Here is a 27,767-nt window from a genome sequence, read left to right as displayed (position 1 = left end):
CGAATACCTACGCCCTGTCTCCAAGTTAATTCCTCTCCCTGAAACGGACACCTAATTTACACGTATTTGCTGCACAAATCCGTGCCACAATTTAGTTTGCCATGGTTATTGATGTGGTGTCAATAGACGAATGGCATGTTTGGAACCAAGGACAAAAGGATAATTGTTTGTTTGGACGGCCCCTTTAAAGGAGGCGTCCCAGGAAGTAGGCGGGTCCCACTGAGACTGGTGCTGAGGATCTAAATGTTCAGTGCCTCCCTCTGGAGAGGAGGGCAAGTGCAGGGAATGAAGAATGAGTTTATTTCTAACAGATACGACACACGATACATGGCTCACGATAACAATAATATCTTGATACAGTAATAGGGTGAATCAAATAAATAAATAATTTCACAGTTTATATCTCGCTGCATTCAGCTGGGATAGGCTCCATCTTACCAGTGACTCTAATGAAGACAAGCGGTATAGAAAATGGGTGGAATTTTTTTACCACATTTTTTAAGTGACTCACTCACTTTTAGTTCAGTGTAGGCTTATGTGTGCATCCTACGAGTAACATTGGCTTGTCGCAGGCCGTATTACAGTCATCTTTGAAGACAAGTCGCGGGCCGCAAAATGTGACTTGGCAGGCCGCAAATGGCCTACGGGCCACAACCTTGAGACCCCTGACTTAGGGCTTGCGGGCTGCATTTACAGCAGTGTTTCCTGTCAAGTCGTGGGCCGCAAAATGTGACTTGGCGGGCCGCAAATGGCCCGCGAGTCTACGGCTTAACGTGGTCATAACATGTTAGACGTTTCCTTTAACGGCACTGATTTTTTTTAGCGTGATTAATGAGCGCACGTCCTGTTTGACCCTCGGCCCACACTGTAGTTTGAGGAAACGAAGGCAGCTGATGTGAAGCCAGAAGCAGTAACAAATATCAGCCCTGGCAGATGCCTCTCGACAAGACCAAAGTTATTTGCGTCATTGTGAGTCGGGTTGTCACAAAGTACATCGCCGGGAAGAAGAGAGAAGGTACTGGTGCACTGCAGGTGTTTTTTTAATTGTCATTTATACTGTAGCACTGTGGCATACGAGTGTCCCAACTAACAAGTGTTTTTTTAGATACGAGACGTTTTGCTTTTAACTGCTAGCTAAAAATTTGGGTTACGAGCTGCTAGTTACGGGCAGGCATAGCCGAGGACAGCTATTTAGGGGCTTGCGTCAATGACAAAGGACATAAATAGCATTAGCTCTTGCTAGCGTTAGCAGCACGCTAGCCAGTCAACACACATGTAACATACGTACATTGTAGCAATCTGATTTATTACTCATTTCGTATGTATTGTGTAAAACTAAGACAGGAACAACATCAAATTAAAAGCACTCAATGAACCCAGAGCCACCATCAGTCAGTACGAGCTTGGACTTGTTTTTTCAGAAAGGTGTGTCACTACATAATACGTACCCGGAACGCAATCGGTGTCACGCATGCACAAGGACTCGTCACTTCCTCCTTTAGCAAATATTTACGACAACGCTTCTGCGACGTCACGTGCTGTGGTAGTTATTATTTTTAAATGTATGAACATAAATGGTCAATAACCATACTTCATATATGTAATATATTGGGAGGTTATTTGATTAGCGACTTTTATTAAAATACTTCGTTAGCATTTGTATGTTTCTATCGTCTTTATTCACCAAGACTGAACTACGTAAAAACTTACGCAATGCACGTAGCGCAGACATAAACGTCATATCCGGTTGCATGTGACATACATAAATAAATAGAATAAAACACATAAAATGAATCCAAAAATGACCATCGTCTTTGTAAAGGGTGAATTTTTGATACAGCCCTAGTATTATCTAGTATGGGCTGGCCAGTCAATGTACATATTTACATTTTGATGTCCAGTATTGTTTTTTTTTATGTACAGTAGTGCACCCAACACACTACTCATTGTCATGTCAATAGTATATTTAAACTGTTTCTCATTAGACTTTGTGGACTCTTACGGATGTACACTACTGATCAAAATCTTAAGACTTGGCAATAGATAGATACTTTATTTATCTCCAAGAGAAATTCACAATTCACAAATATATTGCAAGAATGTACACGTTACGCTGATGGATCTCAAGGAGGTTCTAAGCAGAGCTTCAAAATGCAAAAAGAAGAAATGGGATTGAGACAAAACAATTTTTGAGTAAGCAAATGATTGCATACAAGCATTAAAGTGAAATAGGCTGTTCATCAGCTGATCAAAAGTTTAAGAGCACAGCCTTTAAAGGGCAAAACTGTGGATTGGATGTGATTTAGTGTCAGTCTTGATGGCAAAGGCAAAAAAGCTTTCTTTCTTTGAACACGGTGGGATTGTTGAGATGCATAAGCAAGGCCTCTCACAGCGTGTCATTGCTACTGAGGTTGGACGCAGTAAGACAGTCATCTCAAACTTCTTCAAACATCTTGAGGATTATGGAGGAAAAAAAGTCAAGTGGTAGACCTAAAAAAAATGTCACTGGTCCTGAGCTGGAGGATCCCATTGGCTGTCCGTCAAGACACGGGGCCATCCTCAGCCCAAACGAAGGTTGTTACCGGTGCCAAATGCAGTCCAATAACCATCAGACACCATCTGCGAGAGAAGGCTTTTAAGAAGAAAAAGGTCTTCAAAGGCCTCGTTTTGTTCAACGTGGAATTTGCAGGAGAGCACCAATCATGGGACATTGAAAGATGTAAGAAAGTTTTATTCTCCCTTGAAGGTCCTGATGACTTCCAAAATTACTGGCATGACTAGGAGATCCCACCTGAGATGTTTTGCACACAGTACAGTAGAGGGGGCGCCATCATGATCCTTCAATGTAACAATGGAGCTTCAGGTTGTGCAGGGGCGTCAAACATCAGCTGGCTATGTGGAGATGTTGCAAGGGCCACCCTAATGACTGAAGGCCCTCATCTGTGTGGTCATGACTGTCTTTTTCAACAGGACAACGCTGCAGTTCACAATGCCCGCCTGACAAAGGACTTCTTCCAGAGAAATAAGCTCACTCTTTTGGACCATCCTGTGTGTTCCCCTGATCTAAATCCAATGGAGAACATTTGGGGATGGATGGCAAGGGAAGTTTACAAAAATGGACATCAGTTCCAGACAGTGGATGCCCTCCGTGAAGCCATCTTCACCACCTGGATCAACATTCCCACTAGCCTCCTGGAAACACTGGCATCAAGCATGCCCAAACCCATTTTTCAGCTGATAACAAGAATGGCTCAGCTACTCATTGTGCACTCCTTTTTTCAACATTTTATTTCTATTTTAGGGGGGTTTCAGGCATTTTGTGTCAGTCCCATTTCTTCTTTTTGCCTTTTGAAACTCTACTTAGAACCTCCTTAAGGTCCATCCCACAGTGCAAAATGTACATTCTTGCAATTTTTCATCAGGTCTTAACATTTTGATCAGGAGTGTGTTTGTGGTCGACAACTCTTTGACGACTTATTAGTTGAAGTTGAAAGGCTCATTGCTTTTTACTCTGGCTTTAAGAAAAGTATTTCACGTGGATGCTGCTGGCCTTCACGGTGCCAGCATTTCTTTTATCAGATGAACGCACGCTGCTGTTTGGGTCAGGATGCAAAGGTCGCGCCCTCAGAATGAAACGTGTCTGTGTTGAGTCAGATAACGTCAGCGTGTGTGTTACTCTTCTCCCTTGCCGCCTCATTTGAAGAGTTTAGCAAAACTCTCACAATGTTTTGCATCCAAAAAATGCAGTTCATTTTTATTCCAGCAAAAGCGATAAGCAGATACAGTACAGTATATGGGGGTGGGGGGTTTGGAAAAAATAAAATGTTAATGTTTCCGCATCTTTGCCAAGAATAACTGGATTGGTTTTATTTACTCGTCTTAAGAAGTCAGATGCTGTTATTGCGGCGTGATAAATACACATTTAGGTGGCTATTAGTTCAGCATGACAAACATGGGACAAAAATGATCCTAAAACCAAAACCAAACCTAAAGGGTGGAAAAAAGTTTGAATGTGAAAAAAAGAGTCTGTTGTAAAGATTATTGAAGGGGAAATGTCAGCTACTTTCTGTCTTTATGTTCAACAAAGCTAACTTGAGACTTATATTTGGGTCGATGTCATTGCTCTCTGATAAAAACCATGTACACAAAACCCTCACCACTTAGCGCTTCGAATTTCGACGGCTTCACTCTTTTCAAAAACATATTAATTTAAAAAGTTAAAAAATATGCAAAACATTTATGTCTAAATGAAGCATTTTCAAGCATAAAAATGGCTAAATTGAAGTTGTGATGATATGCAGTATTCTACACTGGTCACTAGGATACTGTTACGTTGGGTGTGACACACAAGCACCAGACTTGATTGCAGGAACAACAGTCTTATACCGTTGGTTTGAATGATCTCACAACAGACACAATAATCCCTAACATGGGCTATTGTAACAACCGAAACACTCACCAAGCTAAAACCCAACTCTGAACCCCCAACGTCCATGCTGTTTGCCCCAAACTTGACTCCCCTAGCACCAGAAAGCATTGACATAACACACACAAGCACAAGTCTTACATTAAAATGTTTTATTTTCTCTTATTATGTCTACTGTATTGAGTAATAGGAGCGTAAAGGTGACTATAGGGCTGTTATTTTATGCCTAGGGGGCTCTAATAATGTTAAAAGCGTATTTAATGTGTCATAAACAGGTTTTCTGCGCTCTAACTATCAACATATTCCATTTCTAAATAAGGAATCCTACTCACTTATCACAGTCTGGTCTGGAACCAGTTACTGTACCTGCAATAAACAAGGGATTACTGTAATTGAATTTAAATTGTTTTCGATAGATTTTTTTTATTATTTGTAATGAGAACCGAGGTACCACTGTATTTCTGCAGTATATATCTGACTTGGATGTGCGTTTTTGATGCTGTGCAACATTTGCGACGTAAATGGAGTCGGACATACACGTTTTTATCAGACAGCATCAGTGTTCAAGAGGTACTCATCAGTCGCATCCATGTTCTTTATCCTACAAACTTATGATCTCATTCCAGTCTAGACTCTCCGACCAAGCACAGGCTCTTCCCTCGGCCCTCCGAAATGACGTTCTCAGGCCTGGCGCGCGCGTACCACTCGGACCAGCCACCGTCGTACACTGAAACGCCCGGGTGTCCACACTCGTGGGCCGCCAGCGCCACATGGCACGCGGTCACCGCCGAGCCGCACAACACGCACACAGGGCGACCGAGGTCGACACCGGCCCGGGAAAACAGAACCTGGAGTCGCTTCTTTGGCAGGAAGTGGCCCGACGGCAACAGGAAGGAGTGGAAGGGCATGCTGATGGAGTTGGGAATGTGGCCCGGTTCTCTGTCTGTGGGACAGAACCAGACAGAAGAGGGAGATTAGAGCTTAGCAAATTGGTACGTCAAGGCCACCTGTGCCTTTTACACAGAACAATTGCTTTCAAAACAGCTGGGCGGTAGAATGGGATCTTTCTTCTATTACTACCTCCAAAGGCACAACAATTTGTCTTGGCCGGCATTTTCCTATGTCCCTGTTCTGTATTGCAACGATAAGGCAGTGTGCCAGGGTTCTGCAGTGCTCATTACCCCCACCTACAGGACTGGAGGGGGACAACTTCACCCAGACGTGTTTCTGATTGTGTGACATTATTCAGTATTTACTTGAAACACAACAACAAACATGTGCTTGGAGGTGTTAAAACATGTAAAAGCTGGTCTGGTGGGGGTGTTTAGTGTTAGGCTTGTCTGGCCTCTGGTGACAACATCCTGAAGCAAACATGTTTGTCATCAAAACTTACTGTCTCTGGGTTCAGGGTCCAGTCCTCGGAACCTGCCAGTCGGCCTCGTGTCCACCACCTGGAACTTTTTGGAGTCCAGGTTGCCTACAAGGTCCTGGTAGGTCTTGACCCAGCTGCGGTTTAAGGAGGCCTTGAACACGCCGGGCCTGGGTCTGATCACCTCGTCGCTCACCGGCCGCCCCTCCCGCTGCCAGTTCCTGAGTCCCCCGTCCAACACCGACACCCGGCTGTGCCCAAACACCCGGAACATCCACCAGGCTCGCGGGGCAGAGAAGGCGCCAAAGTCACTAGCATCATACACCACCACATGGGTGTCTCCATCCACGCCTAGGCGGCCCACATAGTCTGCAAAGTTCTGCTCGGAGGGCAGCATGTGTTCCAGAGGGGAGGTTTTGTCACAGCACTCATCTAGGTCCAAAAAGGCAGAGCCCGGGATGTGTCTGCTGCCGAACTCGCTCTTGGCACTGCGCCTCGCTTTGGGCCAGTACCAAGAAGTGTCCAGGATGCAAAGTTTCTTGTGGTGCAGCCTGGCAGCCTCCATAAGCCACTTGGAGGTGACCATGGCCCCCGCCGGAACGCTCATGACTGGCCACAGCTAGATAAGACACCCACGCGCTGCAGACTCTTAAAAGTGTCTGCACTGATCATGGGCCAAAGGTTGAAAGTGAAAGAAAGCAAGCAACACACCCCCCAACACACACGCACACACACACACACACACACGCACAGCAGCTGCAAGTGACATCATCTTTATGCACCACCACTTCAATCAACACTAATAAACATATTAAATGAACACCTCTCTGATAAGTGTCAATCAAAAGTGAGCATTATTTATGGTTATAAAAATATAAGCATATATATATATATATATAATCTGCAGAAAGGCAGATTATATATATTTTTAATATTGAATCACAGAGTTGCGCAGCTGCATCTAAAGTCATGACCTGTGAAGAAATATGCCCCTTATTCTCCGTATGTTGATTATACATTATGTTAATCAAGTACATTGTAGTCAACTGGGAATAAAGTCAACAATTGTAATATTTGTCCAGGATATTTCTACGGATCTGCATCAAAGACATTACTGAGGAAGCCAGATGTAATACAGTTTCTTTGCGTTAGGGCTGTGGCGCTTGTAAAAATACTCTGGTCGCGGCGTTGTTAGTAGAAATGAATTAGATTCCACCTCATTTAAGAAGGGCTCAGATCGTGTTGGGTTACTGGGCAAGCCTGAAGGGACATCAGGACAGTCGTCTTACAAAAAGGGTTTTTGAAAATAGTCAGGAGAAGGGAGAAAAAAGCAAACAGGGTTCGGATGGACAATAAGTAAAATGGTAGAAAATGTGGCTGTTGGAGAGGCGTTAATGTGCCCTACTGTTCTGTTTCAGTGGTACCACCATGGACGAGGTTGAGGTTGATCTGTGTCTCTTCAAGTCCAATCAGTATAAAGTTAGTCGCTACATACAGTGGTCTGAAAAAGTGTTAGCACCCTTGTGGATTTCTTATCTGTTTGACACACTTAAACGTGTCAGATCATCAAACAAATGTAAATATTACATGACATAACAACACAACTGAACACAAAATGCACTTTTTATTAATAACGGAGAAAAAAATCCAAGCCGACATGGCCGTGTGTGAAAAAGTGGTTGGGCCCCCCTTAGCAGCAACAACTGCAATCAAGCGTTTGTGATAACTTGCAATGAGTCTCTTACAGCGCTGTGGAGGAATTTTGGCCCACTCATCTTTGCAGAATTGTTGCCATTCAGCCACAATGGAGGTTTTTCCAGCATGAAGCGCCTTTTTAAGGTCATGCCACAGCATTTCAATAAGATTCAGGTCAGGACTTTGACTAGGCCACTCCAAAATCTTCATTTTGTTTTTCTTCAGCCATTCAGAGGTGGACTTGTTAGTGTGTTTTGGATCATTGTCCTGCTGCAGAACCCAAGTTGGTTTCAGCTTGAGGTCACCAACAAATGGCCGGACATTCTCCTTCAGGATTTTTTGGTAGACAGCAGGATTCATGCTGCAAAACAGCCCCAGACCATCACACTACCACCACCATATTTTTACTGTTGGTATGATGTTCTTTTTCTGAAATGCGGCGTTACTTTTACAGCAGATGTCATGGGACACACACCTTCCAGAAAGTTCAACTTTCTTGTCAGACCACAGAGTATTTTTCCAAAGGTCTTGGGGATCCTCAAGATGTTTTCTGGCAACATTTAGGTGAGCCTTAATGTTCTTTTTGTTCAACAGTGGTTTTGATATTGGAACTCATGCAGGCCGTTTTTGTCCAGTGTCTTTCTTATGGTGGAGTCATGAACACTGACCTTAACTGAGGCAAGTGAGGCCTGCAGTTCTTTGGATGTTGTTGTGGGGTCTTTTGTGACCTCTTGGATGAGTCATCACTGCGCTCTTGGGGTTGGTTGGCCGTCCACTCTTGGGAATGTTCAACACTGTTTTTCAAAATTACCGATAATGTTGTTTCAGAATTACTGATAATTTGTCTGTTTACACGGGAGAGTTGTTGGCCATTTTGCTAGCTTACAATGGGTAGTGTTAAACCAGTATCAGTTGTTCTAGCAGTGCTCTTGTCAGCATTAAAACTATGAGTCCAGACAAGGTGTATTTTTTAGGTCCTCCAGAGTATAGTAGGGTAAAGAAAGCAGGGGTCACAGTGACCCTGTTATGGGTGCCAGCACATATAGGAGTGGAGGGTAATGACCTGGCAGTAGTGATGGAAATTCCGGCTCTTTTCAGAGAGCTGGTTCTTTTGACTCAGCTCTTCCAGCTCCCAAGTGGCTCCTCATACTTTTTTGTTCTCTTAAATTAATTTATTACCAAATTATGTGTATTGTGTAAAATGAATTACTAATGTAAAAAATACAAGATATAATTTCTTTATTATTTAAATGGATTTCGGCCGCACAGTGGTTAGCATGTTGGCCACACAACCAGGAGATTGTGTGCTGTGTGTCAAGTCTTGTCTTGGGCATTGTGGCGATGACCCCAGTATGCAGAAAGCAGGAACCAATTGCAGGAAAAACTTCTTTTAATGATAGCTGCACACACCGCGTGTGTTTACACCTGCCTCTCACCCTGCTCAGCGTGGACGCAGGAACGCCGCCACACATCTTGACCAATAACATTCGCCTTTACAGACAAAAAGATAAGAAAAAAACTCATCGGCCTCCTGTGGTTCATTTCAAAGACACAGTTCTTAAAGTCAATTCATTTGCGACCGACACATCACTAGTCGGCAGATACATATGAGAAGACAACAACAAGAAGAGCACAAGCGGGGGTAAATATTCAGCACCGTAAAGATGAAATTAAGTCAACTGTGAGAGAAAGGCTTATAAAGAACCACTTTTTTATAAAGAACCACTTTTTTATAAGCCTTTCTCTCACAGGAAGAATGGGACAAATGGGACACTTTGAGGCAGATGGTTGACTTGATTCAGTTTATTTTTCTTCAAAATAGTAGTCAGTTCAAAATGTTGTGTTGCTGCTGGATGTTGACACTATCCAAGTGATACTGTAAGTTTGTTTTCTTTTCCAAAAAATGGATGAAGCAAGTGCAGAGAACGAGAGACAGATGCCCCCTACCAAAAGGTAGGCATTTGTATAATATTCAAAAGAACAGTGGACCAAGTAAGAAGTATGCCAGTGAATATTTTCATTCGTCCAGGACCTATTCTCAGGTGATTCAATCGATTGCAACTGGACTGTTCATGTTGTCTTAGAAGACGTTTCGCCTCTCATCCGAGCCGGCTTCATCAGCTCAAAGACTAGGTGGGACACTAGGCAGTCAGACTAGATAGGATCCTAACTCTAGTCTTGTTCAACCTGAACAGTCCAGCTGCGATCGGCTGAATGTCCCAAGAGGACCAGCTATGAAGAACCAGCAGAACTAGGAGAGAAGAAGACATTGTAACAACAATGAGAGTTGGACGAACAGGCTTTGTAATTATTGAAATTGAAATTGAAATTGCCGACATTTTTCAACATTTTCAGCATGGTATGAATGTGAGAGGCGGAGCTGAGTGGCTCTGTGCTTGACAATGCCACCTAAGCCAGAGTACCGGTAGTCGATCGCAGATACACTGAGCTTTCAGCACAGAGCGCCATCAGAAGCTGATAAAATAAATATGAAACTATTGTTCGATACAGGGGTCACGGTTCGGTACGCATGTGTGTTGAACGGTTCGATGAGCCTGAACGCCTCATAGCGCAATGCCAATGGGGCAGAAAGGAGACAAAGCACGAAATTGGTAATTGCTCTGTGTGTATCATATGAAGAAATAAGTAAGTTTGATTATTATTTTGTACAAAAAAGTGATGCTCAAATTCAAACCATTCAAACGGAAAGATGCCAACATCAGACCAGCATAAAATATATATAGCATGATTATTAATCTATTTATCAGTGCTCACGTGAAACTTTATTGAAATATAACCATGTGAAATACACATTTTTACACCTGGAATTGCTATAAAATGAATTAACCAACTAATCATGTTCAATATTTCAAGTTAATTAAGATTAAAAGGTGTATGTTTTTTAGTGTGCAGGAATAGGGGGTAGGGGCTTCAGGTCAAATGTCTGAAGGGGTGAAGGGTTACGTGACTGCAAAAAGTTTGGGCACCACTGGATTATATCAGAGTCTAATCCACACTCCTATCAGAAGGTGGCGGTAACGCACACCTAAAAGCTGCTTGCCAACCGCCAATAAACAGTAAAAGAAGAAGAAGAATTAAAAAGGAGGAGGAGGAAGGCGGAAGTACTGATGTGGCCGTGGGAAATTGAAGCGTGGTGAATTTCAGGGAAAAGGAAGAGTGCGAGATAGGAATCCAATAAGTGTTGACTATATAGTTGAGGTTTGATATCTCGACTGGAGGTGAGTTGTGGGAAGTGGATTGCATAGGTCTATATGGGCCCGGTACGACGAGACCGGTGCGGAGGGAGTTGAAGTGCGGGTGCAAACAAGCTGTACCGTGAGTGTAACAATGGGCTGTAGTTCAGATGATGGTGGTGATGAAGGGACAGATGAGATGGAGTACACACAGGTAAAAATAGCAAGGAAACAGTCATGGTCAGAAGCAAGCAGCGGAAAAGATTATGATGGAAGACAAACAAGGAAAAAATACGAGCTAAAACAAACAGCAAAGAAGAGTCTGGTGAAAAATGGAAAGTTATTACAATGAGCAAAGATAAAGGACCTTTTCACCCAGTGCATCTGCCTAAAGCAATTGAAAAAGAAATAGGGAAAGTTAAATACGCCAAAATGCTCAATAACAGAAGAATACTAATATCGACAGTAATAAAAAACAGCAAGAAAATATGATGAAGTTGAAGTACCTTGATGGAGGAGAAATAAAAGTACACATACCAGGAGAGGCAGCAGAAATAAGAGGAGTTATATCAAATGTACCAATGGAAATGTCCATGGATGAGGTGAAGAGAGAAATCAGAGGTGGCAAAATAACATATAAAATATAAAAGAGACAATAAGCTATCATATGCTGAAGCAGTAAAGAATAAAGGTATGTGTGTTATTAAGCAAAATAAACCAGTAGAGACTCAGGAAACTTCTACAGAACATACAGGACATGCAGTAGGACTTCCTCAGAGAACAGGCCATAGAAGATCCCAATTAGAATGGACTGCTCCCCAACAGAAATGTAACCATAAGTGTGCGATAGAAGAAGACACATTAATTGTAAGGAAAAAGAACTTTGTAGCTTTTATATGTAAAGTTATCAATGTGGTCATCAGGCAAGAAAGAAAAAGTGATAGGATCAAAACGGTTGTGGAAGCTGCAGAACAATATTTAAACATCAAGGACCTGAATGCAGAAGAAATACAAAGTACCGTATGTTGACTATACACAATGATGCAGGACCTCAGAACGTTAAAATGGCATGCAAGAAGTTTCATAGCAAATGGACAAGAACTTGAGAAATATATAACAGAAAGTAGGAAAAGACCTGATATTATATGTGTGCAAGAAACATGGTTTAGACCCCATCTGGATTGTGTGTTGTATGGATATGAATCAGTGCCATTCCATAGAAAAGAAAACCAAGGGGGAGGGTGTGCAACATTTGTGAGAGATGGAATAATATATAATAGAATAGAAACATTAACTGTAGTAGAGTGTCTGGTTATTGAAATACATCAAGCAAATACAAATATAATCATTATTAATATATACTGTATAACTCCTGTAAACTATTAGATGTTGAAAGATTGGAGAAGATAATAAGGAGGCATGGTGGTAGAGAGATCTGGTGTGGGGACTTTGGTTGGTTGGTTTGGTTGGTTGGTTTAATTTATTTCAAACACGCATATGTCCGAAAAGGAGTAGGAAGAAGCAGAGCTTATTTAATCCTACCCCCTCTTCGTAGCACATCAATTGCTAATACATGTGTGTACATACAAACACTTGCATACATATATATACACCTACATCTGCACCTACACAAGTACGCACATTTTTACATATACAGTATACAGGTACATAAATGATAATTTTTTTTTTTTTTCCCTTTCTCCGTTTTTTCCTCCTTCTCCTTTCCTTTTCCCTTTCTATTTATCCTGTCCTTTCTCTCCTGTTGATATCCACGTCGTCTTTAGTGTTGCACTGCTAGTGACGCTGGGTTTGTATACAAGAGTTCCTTTATTAATTATGTCGAGGTTATTGCTGTGGAATGTAGTCCTTCTCTGTCTTGTAGGGTGTTTCCTCCATTATGCTTATTATCATAGTAATATAATGTTTAATATGCATCCAGATCACTGATATCTTGGACAACAAGCACTCTTGCAACTCCTGGACTTCCGTTTAGTTTGATGTAGATTTTCCCGTTAGTGCTCCAAGTGTTTTGAATCTTTCCTTGCTTCCTCAGGTCTCGTGCTTTCCTGGACTTTAATGCACATAATAGTTCATAGGGAAGTAAGCAAACTGATCACAATGGAGCAGTAGTAGAAGAATTCATGGATATCAGACAGTAAGTATGCTTAAACAGGGGAAATGGTACAAGAATAGATATACGCTCAAATACAATGTCATGTATTGATCTAACGACATAGCTTTGTTATTGGGCGACAAAGCTCGTTGGTCTTGGTCTTCACTTTAACCTGACGAACAATGCTGTCTCCACCAGGAAAAGTCTCCACAATTGTTCCTAGTGGCCAGGAATTTCTGGGAGATGTGTTGTCCACGATCAGCACCATGTCGCCGACACGGAAGTTCCTCCCAGGTGAAGACTATCGCTGATGTTCTTGAAGCTGTGTGAGGTACTCCTTACACCAGCGTTTCCAGAAGATATTCGCAAAGTACTGCACCTGTCTTCATTTGCGATTGGTGTATTGGTCATCCTTATGAAACACTCCTAGAGGTAACGCAGGCTTGACCTTCAGCAACAACAGGTGGTTGGGTGTTGGTCGTTGAGGTCTGATGATGCCTTTGTGATAGGCCTGCTGTTTAACACTGCCTCGGCTTCACATAATAAGGTATGTAGATCCTCTTCATCCAGGAGCTGTTCCTTCACAGTGACGCTCAGGACCTTTCTCACTGAACGGATCAGCCGCTCCCAGCTTCCTCTATGGTGAGAACCTGCTGGTGGGTTGAAATGCCACTGAACACCTTTCTGTTGCAAGTGTCTCTCAAGCCTTTTGGTGTTCCATTCCTTGATCGATTTCCTCATCTCACTGTCAGCTGACCTAAAGCCGGTTCCGTTGTCTGAGTACATTTCTCTGACTTGTCCTCTTCTGGCGAGAAATCTTCTGATTGCATTGAGACATGCAACTGTGTCGAGAGAAGACGCAACTTCCAGATGTATGGCTCGTATAGCAAGACACGTGAAGATAACGCCGTATTTCTTTACTTGTCCTCTTCCTCTCTTCACTAGGAATGGACCGAAGTAATCAACGCCGACTCTTGTAAAAGGTGGGTCGTCAGGCAGGACCCTGCATGTTGGTAAATCCGCCATGAGTTGCTTTCCAGCAGCTCCATGAAGTCTTTTACAGGTTACACACTTGGACAGAAACTTTCTGATGGCTCCTATGGCTCCAGGTATCCAAAATCTTTGACGCAGATTAGCCATTATGTGATTCCTTCCGGCGTGAGCTGTAATGTCGTGAACGTGCCTCAACACAAGCTTTGTGATGTGTGAATTCTTAGGCAAGATGGCTTGCTGCTTGGAGTCCTCAGGCATTGCTGCACAGCTCAACCTTCCACCTACTCTCATGACTCCATTTTGTAGCACTGGACACTTGCACAGCGAGCTTCCTTTCTTTACTCTATGATGTTCCTCAAGCGTTACCAACTCTTCCTTGAAACTTTGCCTTTGACAAAGCTTCACAATTTCTGTTTCCACTTCAGTCAAGTCATCACAAGTCAGATGCTTTCCTTTGACAGCTGCCTTGAGTGCAGTTATCTTGCTTTCTTCCTCTGAGGCTTTTAATTCCTTTCTCTTTTCCTTCAGCTCTTTCAACAAATCTTTAAGCTTGAGAAACCAAGCTACAGCATGCTTCAATGCTGTCCAAGAAGAATAGTGGTTCCATACACTGGTTCATGGAATCTTTGGGCTCTTGTACCTGAAAACGTTTACTTGAGTCATTCCTTTGACCTCTAGATCATCGACATCCAGCATTCCGGGATCTGGATTTTTAGGCCACTGGTCTGGTGAGCCGAGCAAGAAACTTGGTCCTGAAAGCCAGCTCTCATTTTTCAAAAATGATTCCACAGTTTGTCCTCTTGAGACATTATCAGCAGGATTCAGTGTGGTGTTGACATATCTCCCTGAGATGTCTGAGAATGCTCCAGGATAGCTGCAATCCTATTTGCAACAAACGTCTTGAATCTGGTGCGTTCACTGTTCAAGTACTTTAGCACAGCCGTGCTATCGGTCCAGAAAACTGATTCCTGGAGCTCCAACTCCAGTTCTTTCCTCAGAAGCTTATCCATCTTTATTGCAACTGTGGCTGCCGTTAATTCCAGTCTTGGAATAGTTGGAGCCTTCAAAGGCGTGATCCTTGTTTTGGCTAGGATCAGGCTGGATTGAGCTTCGCCAGTTGAAAATTGCATTAGCAAGTAGCTTGTGGCTCCATATGCATCTTCACTCGCGTCTGCAAAGTGATGAAGCTGCGCAAAGGTTGTCACACCGAACTGCTTCGACTTGACACATCTGTCAACTCCAAAATGTTCAAGTTGTGACAGACTTGCGATCCACTTTTTCCAACTCTTTACCACGGTGTCAGGCAGGTCTTCATCCCAGCTATATTTCTGCGGACACAAGTCCTGCAGTATTCTTTTGGGTGGCAATATTATTGGGGCAAGAAAGCCCAATGGATCAAAAATGGAACTTACTAGGGAAAGCAGGCCTCTCCTAGTGTGTGGTCGATCTTTGGGGTTGATCTTGAACTGATCGGATTCGGCACACCACTGAATGCCCAACGTTCTTTCCATTGGCAGGTAGTCCTCATCCAAGTCCAGATCTTGAAATCCCTGTGCCCTTTCCTTTTCTGGGATGGAGTTAAGCAACTTCCTGCTGTTACTTGACCATTTTGTCAGCCGAAATCCTCCCTTTGCCAACATATTCCTTAATTCAGCACACTGGGTAATGGCTGTATTCTCGTCAGAAGTAGACTTAAGACAGTCGTCCACGTAAAAGTTCTTATTGACTGACCTTGACGTCTCCTGTCCATACTCATCCACGAAGTCTGTTGCACACTATTGCAAAGGTTGTAATACTCGGTGATGATGTGGCACCGAAAATGTGCACCAGCATTGTGTTCAACAAGCTCCAGACTGTAGTTCCCATCAGGCCACCAGAGAAATCTGAGGAGCTCCGTGTCTTCATCATTTACTCTGACCTGGTGAAACATGGCCTCCACATCAGCCATGACCGCCACAGACTCTTGACGGAACCTCATCAGGACCCCTACTAGTGAGCTTGTAAGGTCAGGTCCCTGTAGAAGTTGTTGGTTCAATGAAGTACCTGGAAAGCTTGCGCCACAGTCAAAGACGACTCAAAGCTTCTGTTTGGTTGGATGTCTCACTCCATGGTGAGGCAGATACCATGTTCGCCCCTCAGCAGGTTTGCTCTCATCACCTTCGAGCTGCACTGCATAACCCTTTCTGAGAAGGTCGCTCATGAACGCCACGTATTCTCGATAAAACTTGACGTCTCTTGAAAATCTTTTCCGTAAATTCAATGCACATTGCTCCGCAATTGCCCTGTTGTTTGGCATGCACAAAGGCTTCTTCCTCACCGGAAGACAAACATTGTAGTGGCCATCTTTAAGTACTGCGGATTGAGACACCATGCTGATAAACTTACAGTCATCCTTAGACATCTCAATGTCTTCATTTTGTCCAGCGTCAGGAAAGTCCTGCTTGAACTGCAGCTGCCAAAGTTCTTCAAGCTTTACGACTGAGATTCTGTTTGCAGTCATTCCTGTCAATGCGTTTGTCGCCATCCAATTACTTCCACCTTGGAGTGGTCCATTTACTGTCCAGCCTAATATTGTCCTCACGGCGTATGGTCCATCATCCACACTGTTGACCACTTGTAGCGGTTCCTATGAGCAATCCCACTTTAGCTTGAACAGTAGGTATTCTCACCTCCTTTAGGTGGGGCCAATTATCAATATCCTCTTGGCGGGGAATATTGTCCTTAGCTACAGGAATGTCCTTCTGTGCGTACACCTCCTTTAGTTCAACAAACTGGTTCCCATCCAGGCTGCTGATTTCCAGACCAGTCACAATATGTGTTTTCACGACAGTCATTTCCCATTGTTCGCAACATGATGCTGACATTGCGTCCATCCAGGTTCAGTTGGTCTATAAGTGACTCTGTAGCAAAAGTAGCTGAGCTACCAGGGTCCAAAAAGGCGTATGTTATCACTGTCTTGGTTCCCTTTTGCGCCTTGACACACTAGAATGATGGAAAGAGCACAGTCTTCTTTACCGGCCCCAGTGTCTCCACAAGTTTTGTTTGTTTGTACAAGGGCACTTGATATGGGCTGCTGTTCACACTTGTCTTTTGCATCCTCTTCTCCTGAATCTTTGTGGTGAATGTGTAACAACGTGGGATGGAGTCTGGAACATTCTTGACAGTGAAGCTTCTGTTTGCAACTGCTACTCACACTCATACTCACTTCATCCAAGATGGCAGCAAAGTCAGTTCAGTGTTAAGTATGTCCATTCCTGAGGTCTGAGTTTGTGTGTTTTTATGTATGAGACTTTATTAATTTGAGCCTGAATGAGTGGTACACTGCAAGAGCAAAAATTCTTTGCAAAGTGGGATCTCTGGTGGATACATTTTCGTCAGATGTCACTGGATTGCTATAGGCTTTGACCTACCTACAATCCACCTGTTGGAGTAGTAGGAGCAGACAGCCCTACTTGGCAGCCTTAAACCATTAGCCTTGCCTGGTAGCCTTCAGCCATCGGCCTTGCCTGCTAGACTTCAGCCATCAGCCTCGCCGGGTAGCCATCAACCACCGGCCTCACCTGGAAGCCTCCAACTACCAGCCTTGCCTGCCAGCCGTCAGCCATCAGCCTGGCCTGCCAACATTCAGCCATCGGCCTTGCCTGCTAGCCTTCAATCATTGGCCTTGTCTGGTAGCCTCCAGCCATCGGCCTTGCCTGCTAGCCTCCAGCCATCAGCTTTGTCTGCTAACTTCTAGTTACTGGATCTGACTGCTAGCCTTCAGCCATCAGCCCTGCCTGCTATCATCAAAAGTAGTAAAACTGTGGAGCATCTCCTGTCACCATGTCACAAACCATTGTATAGTGTTTTATACTTTTGTATGGTTCTTTTGGTATCCCAAACGGTAACCCCCCCTTCACAAGTTATGTTACTTCAAGATGCACAGTTTGACAACTATGACAATTTAACATTCCATTATAGTGGCAGCTACAAAATCACCTCAACTTCATCTCAACCGAGGAATTTTGTGACTCTGGACAAAACAAAATGGCTGCATACAATTGTAGTGTCCATTCAGTCTTATTGTTTCCTTGTTTTGAAAGATCATTTTACTATTACTGCTACCTCCCCTTTAGTGAGAACACTCTTTTGTAGACTAAAAGATGACTCAAAGGATGGTAACACAAAGCACAGATTTCTAGTTAGTTGTATTATTGCTGTTGCTCTCAGAAAATGTTGAAACTAATCCAGGCCCTGACACACCTGCACAATGTTTTACACCTGCAGATTTTAAAGCTAGATCTGGTCTTGGGATTATTCATATCAATGTTCGGAGTTTACTCTCTAAACTGGATATGATAAAGATCTGGATAGGCTCAACAAATACTGATATTGTAGTCTTATCTGAAACTTGGCTTAAACAATCTGTGCATGATAAAGATATTTACATTAATGGCTATAAATGTCTATCGTACTGATCGACAAAGAAAAGGATATATTAAGCAGAATTTTGATGTTAAATTAGTGCTTTCTGAGTCAGTAAGTAAAGAACTTGAACTGTTAGCACTTGAAATTGAATTGTCCAGAAATCACCATATTATGTTAGTGGGGTGTTATAGGCCTCCGGGTCGGGTGATGGGGCGGGGGCGGGGTCGAGGGGGCCGTCGAGGGTGCTGCATCCTGCGGGTGCCTGGCGCCTACTGCTGCTGGGGGGGCCCGTGTGCGGCTGGTGGCGCTGGCTCTCCCTCGCCTCCTTTGCCTCTGGGGGTGGGGCGGGGTCTGCCCTGGGCCCTCCTGCTCGGCTACCGCGTGGGGCCGTCCGGTGTGGGGTGTGGGGGCCGGCCTCTCCCCCTGGTGGGGGCGCTGGTGCCTGGGCCCAGCTGCCCCCGCGTAGCTATCTCCCCTGGGTGGGAGGGTGGTTTGGGTTGCCCCTTTTTATTTACAAGTATTTATTTATTTTTTTTATTATTTTACTTTACCAATTTATGTGTGTGGTGTATATGTGATAGGTGGGAGCTGCCTGTTATCCTCCGGCGCCTGTGGCTGTCCCCCGGGTGACTGGGGGCGCGGAGGTGGGGGCCGCGGATATGCGGTTTGGGCTCGGGGTGGGGGGTGCGTGGAGCTGGGGTGTGGGGGATCCCTTGCTTTCTCCCTTCAGGGACGAGGCCGCTGTGGCTTGGTGAGCGGGGGGTGTGGGGGCCGTGGGCGGGTGAGTGGGCGGGTGCGCGTGGGAGCGGGCGGCGTGGTGTCCATCTGCGTGGTGCTTCCCGGGATCGGCGGGGGAATGCTTGCTCCGGGGTGGGGCGGTCGGGGGGTGGCTTTGCCTGGGGGCTTGGGGGGGGTGGGGGGGGGGGGCTGGCGGGGGGCTGGCGGGCGGTCCCTGCTGCCTGCTGGTGTCTGGCTGGTCCCTGCTTCCGGGCCGGCGGTTGTCTCCCTCCCTCCGGGGTTTCTCCCTTGGCGTGTTGGTGGATGGGTAGGGGGTGGGGCAGTGGCCGGTCTGCGGCGTGGCGGGGGGCGGGGCGGGCAGGGGCATCTGCTTGGGCGCCGGACGGGGGGCCGCTCCTCTCGTGAGCCCGGTCGTGCGGTGCTTGCTTCTCTGTCCCTCCCTGGCACCTCTGGCCTGCGTGCTTCGTGGGTGTGGCCGTGCTCCGCTCTATGTGGGGTCCGGTGCTCCTGTGGTCGTCGTGGTGTTGCTCCCTTGCCGGCCGTGGTGGTATGCGTGGGTAACCGCGTGGGCGCGGTTCCCGCTGTCCTGGTGGCGGTCGGATATGCCTTGGGGCGTGTGGCTGCTCCGTGGTGTTTGGGGGTGGCGCTGTGGACGCTACCTCCGGTGGGGCTCCGGTGTTGGGGGGCGCTGGGGGTATCGCCTCTGGGGGGTTGGGTGGGCCGGACTGGCCATCCTGGCGGGCCGGGTAGGGCCTATGGTGTGTCCTGCGGCCTGTGGCTCGCCCGAGCCTGGGCTGTGGTGGGCGGCCGGTCGGTCATGTGTCCTTGGTCCCCCCCCTGCTCGGTTTGGGCGGCGTTGGGGTGTGGGGCCCCCGTCCTTCCTGTGCCACTGCACCACCTCACATATATATAGGACTTTGGGGGGTGGCCTACGGTCGGGCGTGATTGGGGAGGGGAGCTGCATTGCGGGGCTCCTTTGCTCCTGCCGTGCCACTGACCTGTTGCCCCCCAATTTTAATCGCAGAGTAGACACTTAGGGTTGGGGAGGGCTGGTCAGGTGAGGTGCCCTCCGAGCGGCAGCTGTCCCCCGATTTTAATTGCATCATTAGCTATCATCCACATACACCCCATATACATGCACACAGACACACCCCTCAGGGACACAGAGACCAGCTTTTCGTAGTTGTCCTCTTTTATTTTATTTATTTATTATTTTTTAAATTGCATTATAGACACAATCACACCTTATCACATACACGGGTGGGGTGGGTTGGATTGGGGTGCCTCGTGCACCTCGGCGCCTGCCCGCCAGGGTCGGCGGTGTGGCCGGGGGCCTGGCTGTCGCGGTGGCTCGCCCGGGGCGGCCTCGCCTGTGGGGTGCCCTTGTCTGGTTCGCCTGCCCTTCCCTGGGGTGGCCCTCTGGGGCCTGTTGATGCCGGGACTTGCGCCGGGGAGGGCGGCTTGCGGTGCTTTTCTTGGACTGACACGTGCTGCGGGCGCCTCTGCGCTCTTGGAGCGGGTTCGGCGGTCTCCGGGGGGCGGTGCCGGTGCTGCGGGTGGTCCGTGTGCCGCCGCGGCGGCTGGTGGTTGCTGCGCTGTGGCGGCTGCTGGGGCACCGGGCCGGCTGGTGGGTTGGGGCTTGGTCATGCTTGCGGGTACTGTGGGCCTGGGTGGCGGGGTGGGGGTGGGGGGCCGGGCCCGCTGGGGGGGGGTTGTGCTCTGCCGGGCGTTTGGGCGTTTGTCGCCGTTGCGCTTTGTGCTCTGCCGGGCCGCTGTCTGTGTCCTCGCCTCCCCCGGTCTGTCTGTGGGCTTGTCGGGGGTGGGGCTCCGGTGCGCGGGTGGTGCGCTGTCGGCTCTGGTGGCATGTGGCTGGTCTGGCTTCTGGTGGTTTGTGGGGGCCGTCGGCTGGTTTGCTGCTGGTCTCGCCTTCTCGGCTCTGGTGCTTGGCCTCCCTGCGGCTTGGGGTGTGGTGCTCCCGCTCCCTCTTCAGGGTTTGCTGGCCCGTGGGTGTCGGTTGGCGCTGTGTGGTGGTTCGCCTGGCTGCTCGCCCGTTTTCCCGCCTGCCTGCTCAGTTTCCCGCTTTCCTCCTCGCTGGCTCCCCGGTCTGCCTTGCTGGCGGCGTCCTACCGTTGGGAGGGTGTGGCCTGGTGTCTTCATGCTCCCCGGCAGTCCGCGCTCTCCGCGCCTGGGCTCTGGATCGTATGTCTGAGACCCCGGGGTCCCCGGCTCCGCTGCTCCTAGGGTTACCAACGGGAGATAGGGTGGGGCTTCCGGGTGTCGGGCAGTCGACCACTGTGTGTGCGTGCGTGTGCGTGTGTGTGCGCGCTTGAGTGCGTAGGAGTGTGTATGTGCGTGCGCGTAGGGGTGTGTATGTGCGTAGGAGTGTGTATGTGCGTGCGTGTGGGTGCGTAGGAGTGTGTATGTGCGTGCGTGTGTGTACTTTTATTTATTTATTTATTTATTTTAGTTCTTTATTTTTGGGGGGGGGCATACAGGGGTTTGCTCCGTGGGGTCGGGTGCTGGGTGATACATCTCTGCCGCCCGTGCCTCCGCTGGGTGGGTGGAGGGTGTGCCTCCTGCATCCCTTGGCGGGGTGGCCCTGTGTCGGGGGTCGGGCGGGGGTTGGCCCGGGGCGGGCCGGGCTCCGCTCCCTGGGGGTGGGGGTGGCGGTGGGCGGGATCTGGCGCTTCCGGCGCGGGCGAGCTTCTTTCCGGTTGTGGAGGCGTCTCTGGGCCTGCCGGTTTGTGGCCCCCGCTACCCGTCTTGGCAGTCCTCCGGCCCGCCGGCGCCCTGTCCTTGGCTGGGATTACCTCTCTTCGGCCCCTTGCTGGTCTTCCCGGGGGGAGGGGCGCTCTCTGGGCTGGCTCTTGGGGCACTGATCTTTGTGCTGCCTGCCCCTGTGGGCCTGGTGGGGCTATTTGCGGCGGGGCTCTCTGGGAGGTGGAAGGCGGCCCCTTTCCTTTCATGCATTCTCAGTGACATTACACGCCCACACATTCTTGCACCTTTATATATATGAAGTCTTCCTCACATACAGAGATACCTGTACATATGCACACTCACAGTACATACGTACTTCCCCACATTACTCACTGAGTTATCCAGGGTGTTATTATGTTGTTGGTTTTATTACAGCGACGGTGATATCAGCAGTATGACTATAGTTTTTTTTTCTTTTTTTTTTTTTCTTTTTACAATGATGTGCATTACAGTAATTTTCATTCTGTTCACTATCATGGATAATCATTTCATTACTACAATTATGTGTGACTGTTTCAATGCAGTATTATCATTGTGATCACTATCAAAGTTCATCATTTCATTACTACTATTATGTGTGACTGTTTCAATGCAGTATTGTCATTGTGATCACTATCATAGTTTATCGTTTCATGACTGCTATTATGTGTGACTGTTTCAATGCAGTATTGTCATTGTGATCACTGTCATAGTTCATCATTTCATGACTGCTATTATGTGTGATTGTCATTGACAGCTTTGTCATTGTGGTTGTTGATATTGTTTTGTCCTTATGTCCTTGTTCGTCTTTATAGTTGTCACGGACATTTATTTGCTGGTGTCGTCCTGTGTGTTTCTGTTGTTCTATCACAGTTGTTGTTGTTGCTGCTGTTGTTGTCCTTGTCTCTTGTATCTCTTTTTTTTTTTGTCCCCCTCTCATCCCCCCCCCCCCGTTTCCTTTTCTCTTCTTCTCTGTCCCCTCCTGCTCCGGTCCGGTCGCTCCAGGTTTGCTTTGTAACAGGCATCAAGGTCAAATAGATTTTGTATGGCAGGGGAAGTGTATATCACACTTCTCCTTGGCAGAGTAAATCTGTTGAGCACTTGACGGCATTTAGATCTACAATTCTATCTGCTTTAAAGGCTGGACAGGACAGGGGAAAAAAAAAAAAAAAGCAAAATCAGAATTTTATTTTTCCACAACATTGGAAAGCCTTAAGAACCCAAAGAAGTTCTGGAAGACCATCAAATCTTTGTCTGCTCGCTGTAACTCAATCAACCTTCCACCTAGTATACTTGTTCATGGTCTCAGAGTAAGTGACAGAAGAGAAATGCTGAATTATTTTAATAATCATTTTATTTCCTCTGGTTTTCTATATAATTCTGACAATACTACTGAAGTATCGCTAACTCCTGAAATAGCCATTGACAATACTCAGATTTTTAACTTTACTCCCTTTACCACAAAAGAGGTCATGAGGGGTCAAAAAAAGAACTTAATCCTATAAAACCAGCTGGCTCGGATAACTTGGAGCCACTCTTCCTAAAATTGGCAGCTGAAATGATAGCTGAACCACTGTGTCACATTTTTAACCTTAGTTTGACTTCAAATGAAATCCCTTTGGACTGGAGATCTGCCCTTGTTATCCCCCTCCTAAAATGAGGTGACCCTAGTATTTTAAACAATTACAGACCGATATCTAAACTCTCAGTTCTGGCAAAGGTGCTTGAATCCCTGGTCAGTGAACAGGTAAAAGAATTTCTGGCCACCAACTCTATTCTGTCACCATTTCAGTCAGGTTTTCGCAAAAATCACAGCACTGTTACTGCTGCCATGAAGGTCATAAATGATATAACTGAAGTTCTACACAATAAACAATGTTGTTTGTCCCTCTTTATTGACTTTTCAAAAGCATTTGACACTGTTGATCACATTATTTTAATCAAACGTCTTTCAGCTATTGGTCTTTCTCAGCAAGCAGTTGGGTGGTTTGCAAATTATCTCACAAGCAGAACCCAGGCTGTTCAGATGGAGGGCTCTTCCTCGGAGGTATTACAAGTGAAAAAGGGCGTCCCTCAAGGTTCTGTGCTGGGCCCATTATTATTCACCATTTACATAAATAATCTCGGACAGAATATATCAAACTCAGCTTTTCATTTCTACGCTGATGACACTATCATATACTGTGCAGCACCCACTCCTGCTGAGGCCTTTCAGTATTTACAACTTGCATTTGATAGAGTACAAGAACAACTTTGTCATCTGCAACTTGTTCTAAATGCAGAGAAGACAAAATGTATGTTTTTTACTACTTCAAAAGCTGCAAGATCAGCACTGTCTGAGAAAATTTTAAAAAGAAATGGTCAACAAATTGAGTTGGTATCTACTTTTAAATATTTAGGATTTTTAATTGACGACCACTTGTCTTTTAAAGGAGCACATTCAGTATTTAGTCAAAAAACTGAAACTCCTATTAGGATTTTACTTTAGAAACAAATCTTGCTTTTCTTTTTGTGTGAAACGGAAATTAGTGGAAACAACCTTTTTGCCTGTTATTGACTATGGAGATGTGTTGTATATGAATGCTTCTGCTAACTGTCTTGGCAGGCTGGATAGTGTGTACCATGGGACACTGAGGTTCATCACCAAATGTGGTCCCCTTACTCACCATTGTGTACTCTATTCCAAAGTTAACTGGACATCTTTATTTGCCCGACGCATCAGTCATTGGTATGTGTTTATTTACAGAAGCATTCTGGGTATTACTCCTTCCTATTTGTCTTGTCTTTCAACAAGGAAACATGGAAGTCACTATCTCCCATCTATGGATACTCTGCAATTTGTCGTCCCCAGAGTACGATCTGAACTGGGCAAGAAAGCATTTCGGTTTTCAGCACCAAAATGCTTGGAATAATTTACAATCTGAACTTCGATTTCAAGCCCTTGTTACACTGAATGAGTTTAAAGCTCTGGTGAAATCATTGCAGTCTACCTTGTCTGTGTGCCAATGTTTTATGTGAGCAAGTTTTTTCATGTTGTGTTTATTGTTTTTAATGTGACTATGTTGCTGCCCTCATGGCCAGGTCTCCCTTGTAAAGGAGATCTTTGATCTCAATGGGACTAACCTGGTTAAATAAATGTTTTTAACATGCAAAACACAGACCTTTGCTCCTCAAGTAGTCAATTTTGTCCTTGTGTAGCTTCCTCTTGAATTTCTTGCAAACTGTAAGGCTGTGTTGCTCTCCATTACAATACACACAAGGTTTGCCGATAGCATCCACTGAGATAGGTTGTGTTGTTGTTATGGTCTGTTGGTCATTTTCCTTCTTGGGGGGCACAACAACCGTTGTCTAGACTTTCTTTGATTTTAGTGTTTCTCCATATTGTGGTTTTGGTTTCTGTCTTGCAGTATCTTTCATAGTCATGGTGGTTTCCTTTTCCTTTATGTTCCCATAGAGTGGATGCAAAAGATATTTAACTCGCCGATTTACGAAGTCGACGAAATCCTTAAACTTAACTCTTTTCTTGGTTCTTTCTTGCAGGTCGCAGGCGAACTTTCTCCAAGATTCCTTGAGTTTATATGGAAGTTTATTTGCCAGTGCCTTTATATTAGCTGTGTTATCCAAGTCCTCCATGTACTCAACATCAGTCATCGTGTTAGAGCAGCCAGTCAGGAACAATGCAAAGGACTGTAGTGCAACACCGTCTTCTGGCTTGATTGTCGGCCAATCCATGGCTTCCTTTGTGTAGGCTTCTGCTATTTTGAAGTCATCTCCAAAGAACTCCAACATTTTTTTTGCTTCAGCATAGCCTGCTGATGGTTGCATGTGGATGCAGCTCTTGACCAACTCATGCGGTTGTCCACTTGCACCAAAAACTGAAGTCGATCACGACTGTCACCAGTGCGACTTTCAATTCCATGTTCGATGGCCCCAATAAAGGATTTGTACTCCAGGGGGTCACCCTTAAATATTGGGCTGGAAAGATCCGGAAGTAGAGATGCATTGTGACTCTTAATGAGATACTCTGTGACATTGGCTTGTTGTGAGATGACTTGGTAAAGTCCATCAAGCATTGGTCCTTGTTCCTCTGTAATTTTGGTCTTTGGTGCCAATGTAGTCGTTTGACTAATTGTGGGTGGAGCATTATGTTTAATGCGAGGCGTTGGTAAGGTGGGTCGTGATGGTAGCTGCGTGGTAGTGTTTGTAACTGTTTCACCACCCTCCTCGACAACTACACTGATGCTATTTTCTTCTTGCATGTTTTCGTACCTTTGTAAGACCTCCATTTTAGCATCAGACTCAGCAAGCGCTGTTTGCATTGCATGCATTTCTTTCTTTGCTTTTATTGCAGCTTCTTCCTGTTCTAGGGCCAACTTGTGTTGTAAAGCTGCAGTCTTTGCCTTTAATGAAGCACGCTCCATCTCTGCCTTTAATCTGACTGAAGAAGATGACGAGAATGAGCTTCCTGTAAGCGAAGCAACCTTATTTTGACTTCTACTGGTCACCTTTGTTGATGTAGACCTACTGTCTGCAGGTGATACTTGCTTATTGCCTTCGTCAGCCTACTCAGCACGCTTTGAAACATCTTTCATCCACTCCTCGCCTTTCCAGAAAAACTTATCCAACAATATATTTTTTGCATCAAACCAGCTGTTTTGATCATCCACAAATTCCTCCTCAGACATGAATTTCTGAAGACCAGCATTAAGCTCCAAAAATTCTTGCTGCAAGCCACTAAAGTCCACATAGCTCATTTTCTACAACATCTACATTGGCATCGTTCTCCATTAATTGCTCGATATGCGTCATCAAGCAAGTCAATTGAGATAGCTTGTACCTGCGTGCATGCATCTGTCTAGCCTTGTGTTCTTCTACAGCCTTTTCAGTCATTTTTACTTTTCTTTTTCCACTGTCTTGTGCGTCCATGACAAGCCAATATTTCCACAATGAATCAATAAAAATGTGCAAGCATTGTAGCGTCTCACTTGTCACTCAGCTGAACAACGATCCTCTTTTTTTTTACTTTCACTTTAAGGCAGCGCACTCACTTACTTGGCGCGTCCCTCGTTGACTGCCGTCCCTTAAGGAGCCTTTCCTACTTTGCAATCCGCTTCCAGTCAGGCTGTTCCACGTCCAGTTAATCCACACAGAGAAAGTTTTTTTTTACTAAAATGTAGGTTCCTAATTGTGAAGCCTTAGCTTGTCGCTCCCAATTCTTCCGTGCTCCTCTGCTAGCAGCAGCATGCAAAAACACTCCAGAAAACTCCTCTTCGTTTGGTTCACTTTACTTGCAAAACAAACAACATTTTATCGTGACAAAAATACGAAACGACAGTTTGTAAAGACAAAAAAGAGAATGAGAGAGATCATGAGAGGGACAGAGAGGTCAAAAAACTGTTTGGCTCCACTCCACTATTCCTAATGATTGCACTTCCAGGTTACATCACCTTATAGATACTTCCGGGTCAAAGCAATTAAAGATGTACATACATTACATAGGAAAATCACAACATTTCTTCAATATTAGAATGCTACATGAAATAGTACACCTTAAACTATCCACACACAAAGTACAATGAATTAACTTTTAACTTACTGTATATATGAACTATCAACATTTCACTTGTAAATAATGTAAATAGCCAATTTTTAGCTGAATAAACCTAAATCACCTTTTATCCTGACATCAATCAACTTAAAGAGTATTTAGGTTCCTACAGGCGGATTGGGGAAAATTCAGGGAGGAATGTAGCAAAGCAGCAAATTCAATCCCAATGGAAGGTGGTATAGAGGAATGCACAGTTAAGATCACAAAAAGATAATAGATGCAGCAATGAAAAGTATACCTTGTAAGTCAGTTGGAGGGGAAAGGAAAATGGTTCCGTGGTGGAATGGACAGTGCACAATTGCTGTAAAAGATCAGAATAGCTCATTAAGAAGGTTAAGGAAGAACCTCAGTCAAGAAAATGTAATAAATTACCAGAGGAGAAAAGCTATAGCCCGAAGAGTATAAAAAAACAGTAAACAAAAAGCATGGGGGGATTACTGCTCTGCCATCCATCCATATACCGCTTCATCCTCATTAGGGTCGCG

At 45.4% G+C, this 27,767-nt stretch overlaps 2 protein-coding genes across 2 annotated transcripts in view; both read right to left on the bottom strand.

Moving 5' to 3' along the window:
• The window catches only part of LOC129182379 (uncharacterized), a 61,615-nt gene extending 34,525 nt beyond the window's left edge, over positions 1-27,090 (bottom strand). Inside the window, exon 1 of the mRNA XM_054778412.1 lies at positions 26,723-27,090. The gene's annotated coding sequence lies outside the window, so the exon portion shown is untranslated. The remainder of the gene's footprint in view (positions 1-26,722) is intronic.
• On the bottom strand, positions 286-18,956 carry LOC129182380 (3-mercaptopyruvate sulfurtransferase-like). Its single transcript, XM_054778415.1, has 2 exons — positions 5,820-18,956; positions 286-5,369 (listed from the first exon to the last, which is right to left on the bottom strand). Exons 1-2 carry the CDS (start codon positions 6,400-6,402, stop codon positions 5,044-5,046), a joined length of 909 nt encoding a protein of 302 aa, XP_054634390.1. The 5' UTR covers positions 6,403-18,956; the 3' UTR covers positions 286-5,043.
• Positions 27,091-27,767: the final 677 nt, after the last annotated feature.

This window comes from Dunckerocampus dactyliophorus, chromosome 6, assembly GCF_027744805.1.
Source record: "Dunckerocampus dactyliophorus isolate RoL2022-P2 chromosome 6, RoL_Ddac_1.1, whole genome shotgun sequence".
Taxonomy (NCBI): domain Eukaryota; kingdom Metazoa; phylum Chordata; class Actinopteri; order Syngnathiformes; family Syngnathidae; genus Dunckerocampus; species Dunckerocampus dactyliophorus.
Note: the sequence above shows the minus strand (reverse complement) of the source record. Positions and strands in the feature narration are given on the sequence as shown.